Source organism: Contarinia nasturtii, unplaced genomic scaffold (assembly GCF_009176525.2).
Source record: "Contarinia nasturtii isolate CC-2019 unplaced genomic scaffold, AAFC_CNas_1.1 Cnas_scaffold_2678, whole genome shotgun sequence".
NCBI lineage: Eukaryota > Metazoa > Arthropoda > Insecta > Diptera > Cecidomyiidae > Contarinia > Contarinia nasturtii.
Genome location: NW_022199997.1, coordinates 1,817,307 through 1,828,938, shown reverse-complemented (window position 1 = coordinate 1,828,938; position 11,632 = coordinate 1,817,307). Strand labels below are relative to the sequence as shown.

General features: G+C 34.6%; 1 protein-coding gene across 2 annotated transcripts in view; it reads left to right on the top strand.

Annotated features, from left to right (window-relative positions):
• LOC116348720 (furin-like protease 1) overlaps window positions 1-11,632 on the top strand; it is a 100,422-nt gene that overhangs the window by 26,743 nt on the left and 62,047 nt on the right. For both annotated transcript variants that reach the window (XM_031779797.1, XM_031779796.1), the window contains exon 2: window positions 3,327-5,206. In XM_031779797.1, coding sequence (XP_031635657.1) covers window positions 4,673-5,206 — 534 coding nt within the window. In that variant the 5' untranslated portion in view covers window positions 3,327-4,672. The remainder of the gene's footprint in view (window positions 1-3,326; window positions 5,207-11,632) is intronic.

The window sequence follows — 11,632 nt, the reverse complement described above, 5'->3', positions numbered from 1 at the left end:
AATTCTGCTCCGATAGAAATTTTCTATTTTTTACCCCCAACATACCCCCCCAAAGGGTTTTTTGAAATTTTAAAATTTTTCTAACGAGCCTATTATTTGAGACACCCTGTATATATTTTTGAATTGAATTTCGGTGTACAATTACTTAAGTTAGAAAAGCAAATGCAATCCCATCCAAAATCAGCATTTAGCATAACTTGTCGATATTAACGAATCGAACAGTGTGAAACCTTTTGAAACCATCCATTTGGGTTACGTAATCAATTTTGGTTCCCATCATTTTCAAAATGCTAACAGGAAAAGCCAGCATTACTTAATCACTAAAGAATATTATTATTTGACAGTAGATACTTGAGTTTAAAGCCATATTTTAACATTTAAACAAAATTTATGCTCATTTTACATGTTTTCGCCGTTCAAGCGAATTTGAAGGATAAAATTATATTGAATTCAAAGTATTTATAACTCAAAGAATGTGAAAATTGAACAGAGACAAGCAGAAAATATTCGACATGGTTTGATTACATTTTTTATTGATGCGGATCTCTTTTCTGAATTAAATCGAAGTTACTTGTTCAGTTTCAGTGAATAGTTTTCTTGAACAACAAACTTTTCTTCTCTGTATTGCTTCGTTTTTAGTGACGACAAAATGCAAAGAATCAATTTCCTTTCAGTTTCCGCTCTGCCAACTTAAACAGCACATGTGCAACTCTCCTATTTTCGGTGCAAATAACATAGAGAAGCCAAAGATTTTTTGGAGTATACAGCACAAAGGCATTAGAAACGCTTTTGCTTCACAAAGTGAAGTGGTTTTTTTTTTTTTGAAGAAACGATGAGCACAGCGAAAAATCATATAACATGAAATGGCTATGAAATTCGATGGAACATGTCACGTTACAAACAAGTATTGTCGCTGCAAATAGAGATGCAAGTGGCGTATAAATCAGGTTTTTATGCCGACGCGAAATTGCACAAAAATAATCGCGGTCTTGTGGTTTTTCACAGCAATTTGGCTGTGTTGATTACACAAATTAACATTGATCGAGTGCGCAACATGTTTAAGGGACTGATTTCTTGATCGCATCAAAAACGCTCATGTCTAGCGTAAAATTACATGATTTAATTCCATTTCTCACTCGGTCTTAGTAAGCACTTTAAAAATTGAACTTGTAAATGGTGGGCCATTTAAAAATAACTACCTTTACAAATGCGCAGCTTATTTCATCATTTTTTTATGGTATTTTATATATATATATCATTTTATTGTATGCTAAAAACGTAAATGTCACCTTTCAGCACGTTTGCTCTTTACATATCTCCCAATAATAAGTTTTGTAAACATTTAATTGTTTATGCTTGTACATCATGACTTGCATTGTTATGGTTGTGTGTTCTCTTTATTTTTTTCAATTCAAAATAGACAAGATTTATTTCGCAGTTTTATATAGACGCGCTGGAATGCTTTGCCATTTTTGATGTAATATTCATTATAAGTGCCGATAATAATATTAGCAATTTGATTTATCATCATTGCTCCAACCACAATATTCAAAACGTGAAAAAAAACGTTTCTTTGTCGCTTTTGTTAGTGAATAACAGCCATAAAATAATAAAATGTGCGCGAGAATCGAAACGAAGGAGAAAGAAGTGTCATACATGGCAAGCATTGAACAAAAAGGTTTCATTGTCATTAAACGATGGAATTTACCCTGTATGCACTACCTTATCGTACTACACATTTACTTATGTGCATTAACGATTTCGAATTTGAAATAAATTACATGCTGCTCCGATCAATCCAAGATACGACTTTTCATTCTTTTTTTTGTCGTAGCTCTTCTTCTATGCCATGCTGAGTGCGCTGTCATATCGAGAGCAAGAAAAAAAAACATACAATCACCTGCCTTTTATTTTCTCTATGACTGACTGAGTTTATTTTGCAATTGCTCGAGCACTTGACATTTAACTTTTGTGTGCACTCAATGCACATCAATTGATACATGCAACGAATGTAACGACCTGCAGAATGGAAGATGACATAAAACGATAAATGGCTGCGAATCACGGGCAAAAGAAGAAAAGACACATTTAAATAAATTCATGTAGCTTTTGTCAACTCGTTTTATTCAATAGATTGTGATATGTTCGGGTGTTTTCTCTCTCTCTCTCTCTTCATTCATTGCAGACGATGTCACGACTCAGACTCCTTTTCCACAAAATCGGGAATCTCTATAAACGATGCATTGCAATATATATGAATTTTTCTTTGCTCTTTTCTCCCTCTCCCTGCATTTCATGCCACATAACAACTTGAACGAATATTTTCAGTTCTTCTTAAGTTGTCAACTCATTGGAGCACTTTTTTACTTGCTTGCTTTCAATTAAACGATTGAAACTTTTTGTTTTGCAAAACACTCGGATGCGTTCGACAAGTACCGGCTACCGTTTTATTTTCAAGAAACTGAATTTATAAATTGAAATCTATAAACATTGGTATTTTCAATGCAATAAAGCGTTTCAAGCAAACGAGAGAAGAAAAATTAAAATTCAAAGTGACGACTGAGGCAAGTGCTTTCTTAGCTAGAATTACGTCCATAAAAATTCCAATAAATTTTATGGGCGTGAATACGAGCATCGTCATAATCGTTGTTAGTTGTTGTGCACAAAAAAAAATATCAAATTGATTACGATTAAGTTGATAAAGTAAATCTTGGCTGTTTTGTTGGTTCATTTAAACGCAAATCGATGTCGAGTGCTCGTGAAATCAAGTGAAAAGTCCGTATTAAGCATGTTTTTGTGCCACTTATGATGTTGTCTTTAACGCTGTTTTTATTAAGCAATTTAGGATTTTAACGTCTTTTCTAAGAAACAAGGACTGGATCATTAAATCGCTGATATCGGCTTTCATGCTCATCATTTCATTTCGTTCAAATGAAGCTCATAGAATCATCCAATTTACTTACGAAAGAGACTCATAATAAAAATTGATGTTTATCTATTGTCATCCATCACATTGACGTTCAAACATAAATGCTTTGCTATCGCCTGTGTCGACCATAGTATTACCAAAATTGCACATTTTGCAAACTTTTTCACTTACTGCTCGTAATCATGAAATATACCGCAAAATGAATAACCACACATTAAATCGCGTGAATGACGCAAAAACCTACTTTTTTTAGCTGTTCTCCTTCAATTGAAAATGAACGCATCAAATGTTGCGGCTTTATGAAAAGTGACGGGCAATTTGTATATTATTTTTTTCGCCAAATTTTATGATCAAATTAAATAATAATAATTTAATTAAATATTTTCTTAATTTCTAGACGCGACGAGACAAGTGCAGCGAATTCAGCTCATCTAAACACGAAACGGATCGACAGAAAATGATATTGAGAAAAATATCGTAGATCAAAGCATCCAATCAACGTTAATTACCCACTGTAAAAGGAACCCTAACATGAGACGATTTCGTCCAGACGCACCTCAGTAGATACATTCACTTCTTCTTTTTTTTCTTTCCCCATCATAAGCGAGAACGAGATTAATTCAAATGATACATCGATTCAAAAATCGTTTACATCGCATTGCGTAGTTTGGGTCGTCTCGTCTCGTCGCCTATCTATGTGTATTTCATTGAGACTATACAGATCTGTACAATAAATTAGAACCAAATGCGAGAATCACGAAAACCGAGAAGAATATTGTAAATTGTGACGGCAGCAAACCAATTCAATCTGCTTGATAATTAGGTTGTTCACGAATTTTCGTAATAAAATCGTTCTGCTCGTGAACTAACAAAATACATAAAATCCGACGCGAAATAATTTGGTGTTTGTGTGTTCGGTTTTGGGCGGACTACATGTCATACATTTTTGATGAGAGTCGCTTATTAACGAGATGAACAGTTAGCAGAGGGAGAAAGAGAGAGAGAGAGCGAGAGAAAATAAAACACGAATACACATCGAATCTAGTGAAGTGAACCTAATATTTTAAGCAAACTCGATACATTTTGCAATCACAACAACAAATGGCAGAGAAAGGAGAATATATCATGTGATAAATTAATGAAGCGTGCGATTATTCAGATAGATAGTCAGAGAATATTTTGGCTTTCTGTTCCATTTATATCTATGTTAATAACTTCGCATCTAAACGTAAATTTTTGCTAATCGACAGCTAACAATAAAATTAATTCGCTTCCATTCTATCTGAATGCCGATTTCTTGTGTGCATTTCTATTGTGATACACTCGTTAATAATCGAATCGAATTGACGGTTTTTCGTTCAGACAGCCGAATAAACAAATCTCGTGATTGAATGTTTGCCCGTAAATGATTGAGAAGAAATTCATCATAATCATCATTAGCGACAGCAGCATCAGCAGCAAAAGCATTAGCGGCATCTACATCTCCTGACACACAAGCAAAATCAACGGAATCTGCATAAAAGTAATTACATTTCAAAGCGAAATGACTGATTGAAAACGGAAGTGTGTAGTGTAGATATTTGCAAACGACATTTAATACGCAACATTTGTTGCGTTTCGTGCTGATTTTGATATTTAATCGAGCATTTTGACAGTGTGAGCGTGTAGATGTTGAAAATCAGCTCAAATAGCTGTCAAAATAAACAATAATTAAAGGTGAAAATCGTTTATTTTCAAAATAAAATGACTAGTGATGTTGTTCGATGGTCTCAGTTGTATATGCAACAAAATAAGCCACAAAAACGTGACGACGTCATGACGTCATCTGAACATTTGCGTCCATCGTACCGAAATCACGCCAATGTAAACATTGCATTGGCGAACAAGCATAGCAGAAACACACGCAGGTCGTTGATTGCCGGAACAGTTGGAACGCAACTACATAAAATCGTTCTATTGGTCCTTTGGCTAGTGATAAATCAAAATGTGAGCTTAGTGTTAAGTGAACCGATTCTAGCAACAAATAATTTAACGATAGCCGTTAAGAGTATCACTGGTGATGATGAACAAATCCATATGCCAGTTGACAATGATCTGGCGGTCGAATCAATGTCGCTGCAAGACTCACAAAATTTAAACCAACAACATTCACACCAAACTACCGATGACGATGACAGTTCGAGACATTTTACACCAACATGGGCTGTTCATGTTCCAGGCGGCGATAGCGTTGCTGAACGCATTGCAGAAGATCATGGTTTTAGAATCTTAGGAAAGGTAAGCGAATATTTCATTTTTTTCACATTTATTATTGCCGCGTCGAATGAATTTATATAAAGAAGAAGAAGAAGAAGAAGAAGAATACATTCCATGAACATTTCCGCATAATTCATATATCTCATATCAATATAGATATATTCTATGAACTCCATTCTATTTTACATCGAATCAGTTTGAAACTGTTAAATGATACTGATTTCTTTTTGTCGAGAGTTATTACAAGCAAGTTTCCTGCTTATAACGATTTCCTTTTACTGAAACATTCAACATGAATTCATATTCATGTTTTCTTTTATCGTCATCTTTTCTCTACGAGTAATAAGTCAGCGCATTTTCCTTATTCTCTCTATGAATTTCTTTATAAAGAGAATAATTGTTATTGTACTAGAAATTATGTACGTTGCTTTGGGCTGGATTTGTTCATGCATTCACAAAGTCACAGTTTTTCTTTACTCTGCGATGCATTCAGTTTAAGTGATTTTGGTACGTCATTTTTTTGGTATTCTCAAAAGTCATACCAATAAATGTAACATTGTTCTTTATTTTCCGTTCAACAAAATGTAGAATTAATTGAAAAATGCAGAGCTAGAGATGCTCTGATTCTGTTATCCATCATCAGTAATTCTCTTTGACGTGTGCATTAGCATTTGATATTGAAGCATTGTTATGCTGTTAAAGTGACATTGGCATCGAAACGAAACCAATTCTCAGAGGAAAACAAATATGCTCTATTTACAAGGAATACACATTTTGGGCCAACTCAAAAATACTACAGAGACTATTCATGACAAACGTTTTTCACACAATCTTCATTCAAATCCGTTTGGTTGCCTCAAACAAAAGTGTTTAAAAACGCCTCAGTAAATCACATCTTTTTTTCCCAAGCCTATATCGCTTGAAGTGACGTCGTAATAAATGGAAATAGCTTTTCACATTTTAATCATTCGCCCGGTTAACGAAATTCGTCGAAATAAGTTAATGTCACACCATTTGTCATATATTTGTTTGTTTGCTTTTTTTTCGTTTCGGATGTTACATTTATCTGGGTGTACGCATCGTTGAGATTCGAATCAAAAATACGCAAAAATATAAACTAATTTTCCTTGGTCTAGATATTTGGTGTCCGGTTGATGACGCCATTTCTAAAAACAATCAAAATGAGATCAAAGTAACGGTGTTTGTTGCAAATGGTGACAACAAGAGCATAAAATATTACACCCACCAATTTTTTTTTCCGCTCATTTGCATTGTTTTCGAATTTATTTTTTGCTCGTCTTTATTCGTTCTGAAAATATCATATGCACGAACTGAAAAGAAAAATATCATAATTCATGAAAAGTGATTTTTTGCATCGAAAATTCAGGATAGAAATAGGTTTGAATTTTGTAAGATTCAAAATAAATTTATTGACTTTTTCGTTTAATTTGTTTCCCATGACGCTGTAAACGTGCCATCACTAACAGCTCCCCGCATGAAAATGTGTTTGTTTTTATTTTCAAATTACTGCGCTTCATTTCTTGCTTTGCATGAAATTTTCGTATCCAATTATCAAATTAAAACATTCAAGCCATTTTGCTGTTGCCCTATCGTCAATCGCAATGCTTACAAATGAAAAATGCACAAAACAATTTACATCAAACATTGAACGTCCCAAGACTACATCAACAATTTTCGAGTTTACACACTCGCATACAAGAAAGCAAAACGACTGTTTATCTTTACTTGCTCCATCGACAAACGGCTCATTTCAAATGTAGCAGTTTAAAAAAGTGAAAAAAATAGTGTTTCATCGTCACGATATTCTATTTATTTCGTGTGTTTACTCTGTTATTGCGTTACATTCAAAATATTTCATGTCGTATGCATGATTCAAGCTGAACGATTTTCGTGTAATTTCTCTTTTTTCTACTTTTGCTGAGAATTACTTTCTCACTTTTGTGGTATGGTGCGCACTAGTTCATTATATAGCCCATTACACTAATTTATAGTTAACACGACCGCATACCCACACACATACACTCACTCGTTTCCCTCTTCCATCCACTTTCTCAAACAAATTGAGTGTGCTGTGTGCTGTGCATGTTTGATGCGTTTTTCAGTCAAATTTCCCAAGATGAGAAAATAACGTCGCATGCAAACGGCTTTGTGTACGAATCGCGTTGATTATTAGAATATAAATATACACTCAAGACGTAAGAAAATTTGTTAGTTTTCTTAAGGATGCCGGGAAAATGCGGAAATACATTTGTTTGCATTGGGAATGATGATTTGCACTGAGACTGGCGAGAGACAGAGATAGAAGAAGAAGAACACGTGTACTGTTGCATACACAATATACAACCAAATGCCATTCACTTACACAAACACAGAATTATATCCAATTCGGAGAGCGCTGTTTCGCTGTTGTGTATCATACTCCTCGTTTAGATTTGAAGAAAAGGAGCAAACACAACAGCATCGCTCTACATATTTTAATTTGTATGCATTAAATGCGGAGTGTTTGATTCGAGACGAAGGAATACACAAAAACACAACAAACATTTTGAATTAAACATGAAGTTTGTTCTAGCGTATGGAAATCCAAACATTTCATCTTGAATAAACGTTTGACGATGTGCACCAACGGTGAAATTATAAGAGAGCGAAATCAAAGCAAAATAAAAAAAACCGGCGTAAAAGAAATGACATATTTTCAAACTATTTGAGTAAGCGACGGAGCTTTTGAAATAAACTTTTGCATGTCAGAAAGAAAAAGAAGAGTTTATTCAGAAGTGTGAACAAAATGTGAGCGACGAGCATTTTCTTTTTCAAGTCGAACGATTCAAATTTAATGCGATTTTATTGCAAAATTCAACTTGGTTTGTCGCATCAACTTCGATTTGAAAATCGGAGTTTTTAGCATTTTACATTCAACTGATTGACGGTAGCCAATTTGAAGCTGAATTTATTTTAAAACGACTGCGAAATGTGCTTGCGCAACGAATATATTCTCTTCTTAAATAAATATCTATGTTGTTTGCACGAATTCATACCGAGAATACATATTTATTGCAAAAGTGATAAAAAGAAACGAAGCACCATCAGCAGGAGGCGACACAAACACGAAAAAAAAAAATGAAAAAGGCGTTGATTGTTTTTTGGCCGGGTGCCAACATGAAACAGCAATTCCATGCGATGACGACAACAGGTTTATTGCAGCACTGCAATGATAAATACATACAAATCGTTTCAACTCGTCAGCGCCACCAACGACACAGCGTAAATTCGCTTCTTTCAACAATTCAAGCGACATAAAACCTGTACTCATGCAATTAAGACCGCCATACACAACACGGAAAAAGAAAACATTAAAAATATAATATGTAAACGTTTGCAGTTTCCGTAAAACATTTTATAGTTTAATATTATTTAATTTTTTGGGCAAATACAGATAAGAACGATGTTGAAAATATCTCAAGTGCTGTTACACAGATATACAACAACGACAGAAGAAGAAGAAGAAAAAACAAACCAAACACATCATTAACGCGCATGAGATCTTCCGAAAGGAGAAGACTGCGTTTCGGTTCGAAAATTCCACACCGTCTTCTTGTGTGCACACATTTACGACCGTCCAACGACATTCAAATCATTTTGAACGTCGTTTATATTGCGTTTTCTAAACAAATAATAAAATGCACTTTAATTACATGTTCCCCTTATATCCGATGTGCAGCCACACATTCACGATTTTCAAACGATGGAAATCCTTGTCTTCGTCATCCGCTGTAACATCTTGTAATTCTTATTTATGCATGTTGTATTTTCGCTGTGAATTTTTACCGTGTATCGTCTCCGTGTTTTGTTTTTGGTGGCTTTATGTTCGCAGTTTGCATATCTGTCGGTCGATCTTTTAATTATCTCTACTGTATACTGTGCACACACACAACATAAAACGAATTTCAGACGATGCTCGCCTTTTTCTTTCCGCTGGTAAAAAATCTTTATTTTCTGGATTCAGTTAACAAGTTAAAAATATGTTGTCTTATCTCCGGACTTTTTTTGTATACATGTTGATTTTTTTTCATTGAAATTTGTTTGTTGAAAATCGTCTTCGTTAGCATTGCATTCGTTTTTATTAATTCCTTTCGTTTTCAAGGGAAAAAATATCCCGACTTTGTTTCGACGATTTTTATTCAACGATGTTTATGCGCCATATTACGTTCATTTTGTACGGTGAATATAAATTCTTTGTGAAATATATATATTATGTACAAAATTCAAGTCATTATGCAGTGCATCGGTAGACCAGTTCCAGGGAAAAATCTGAAAGCAAAGAAAAATGAAATTACGTTCCTTAAAAAGTCGAGCAAATGCAGGGTGATGCAAGCAAGATAGAGGATGTTTCCTTTAATAAACCAAGTAATTAATATTGTGACGAATTTTAATTAAATTAACAGTCATTTAATGAAAGTATTGCGTTGTCAAGTGAAAAAACTGATTTAAATTAAAACCCAACCGCAAATGATAATGTTCACACAGTTAATGTTAACCATAAACAGAACTCAATGGAATCCATAAAAAATTCGAAAATCCCAAAATATATATATATATGCTACAGATAAAGCCCTTTGAATCTCTGAACCGATAATATGTATGTAGTGAAGCATATTATAATTTGTGGTTGCATGTTTTTTGGGTCACGATCATGTCACAACGAATCCGTCTTGCTTTGGTCGGCGGCAGTATATACATATTCGTTATTGTGTTGTTGTTCGAAACACTTCAATTTAACTACAGCACTGCTTGCTGCATCGTTGGTGCGGTTTGATTACGCTCTCTTAAAAAATGTTTACGTGCGATTTGCTCTGTCATAATTTTTTCACTCTTACGATGTTTGTGCTCTACTAAAATGCTCTGTTTTCCTTTTTTATGTGTCTTTTCTTTCTTTCTTTTCTTCTGGCTGACGCTATTTTTTTTCGTCGTGCAAGATTCAAACGCATGTATACAATGCGGTAGCTTATCATGAGGAACGAACCATGTTCGTTTTTTTGCTTTGGAAAAAAACTGGAGCTACAAACAGCATCTCCCTTTCGAAGTAAGTTGTGTAAATAGCAAAACTGTGAATTACAAAATGATCACAATGACAACAACCGACAAATGGAAGAAAAGAAATCCAACAAAAGCATGTAGAAGCGGAAAAAAAATCGATGGCCTTGTGCGAGCATCACTCACTCCACCGATTTCAATGCATAACATATTTGGTTCAGTGACTTTGGCCTATCCATGCGACTCGAATGAGCTGATTACGTCTGTTCCGAACAGATCAACACACAGCACCATTCTGAAAACTGAAAACCATCAGCTCAAATTGATTCCACACTCCAAAGTGCAGTTTCTGTATGCACTCACTGATATCTGTATATGTGGAGTGTGGCACATGAAAAGAGAAAGAGAGTATGTGAGAGCGAGAGAGAGAAAGATAGAAGAAAAAATCTCGCTAATAAATGTGCCGTACGTTCGCATTTCATTGCTTCACATGTGAACGGTTCGCCTTTGGTGCTTTATGTTCAACATTTAAGAACGTACCAAAACGAGATTTAGCTCTTTTTTCTCTCTTTCACGCGCGCGTTCGCGGATATTATGAAACCATACTTGAAACGTACAGAATTACAGTAATAATGGTGTATGGTCTGGAAATGGTATGAATAACCCGTAACACCAAAAACACACGTTATTCGACACGAAATTTCATTTTGAAAAAATGATAAATGTGCTTGCAAATCGGAATTATGGCTTTGGAGTTATAAATATTTTGATAACACATCGAATTTATTTCGATGTGAAATCTTAATTTAAAATGTACGGTAATTTTGATTTATATCCGAGCGGTCGATGCACGAAGTTGAAACAATGTTTGATCCAATTAGAAATTGAACGGTTTGCTATTGGATGTATTTCGTGCATTCCATCTGTTTCCGTGTTAAATCTCAATGTGTCATTCACAGGAATTTGTTCATAATAGTCCATTTCGATTTGAGCATCGACAAAGAGAACAGAGGAAAAAAGCATACAAACCACGGAGATAACATGCTCGAAAATGTGAGAATTTGAAGAATTTTGCACTGGAAAGCAAGAAGTTCATCCATGCATAAAATTGAAACAAGATCTAAAAAATGCATATTTGGTCGAATTTGGCATTGCTGTCGGACAAACATTCAACCGCAACCAACTAGTCATGATTAACTTACATTTTTCAATGTGCACAATTCCACATCAGCTCATACGTTTTTCGTCGGGATATTTGCTACGGGAGCAAAAAAGAAAACATTGGTGGGAGATAGTGTTCTCTGATTTTGAGTGATATTGCTATTCGCTTTGATTTGTTGAATGGACGGATGCTTCCATTGAATATTCATACGATTCATTCCGATTTTGGATGTT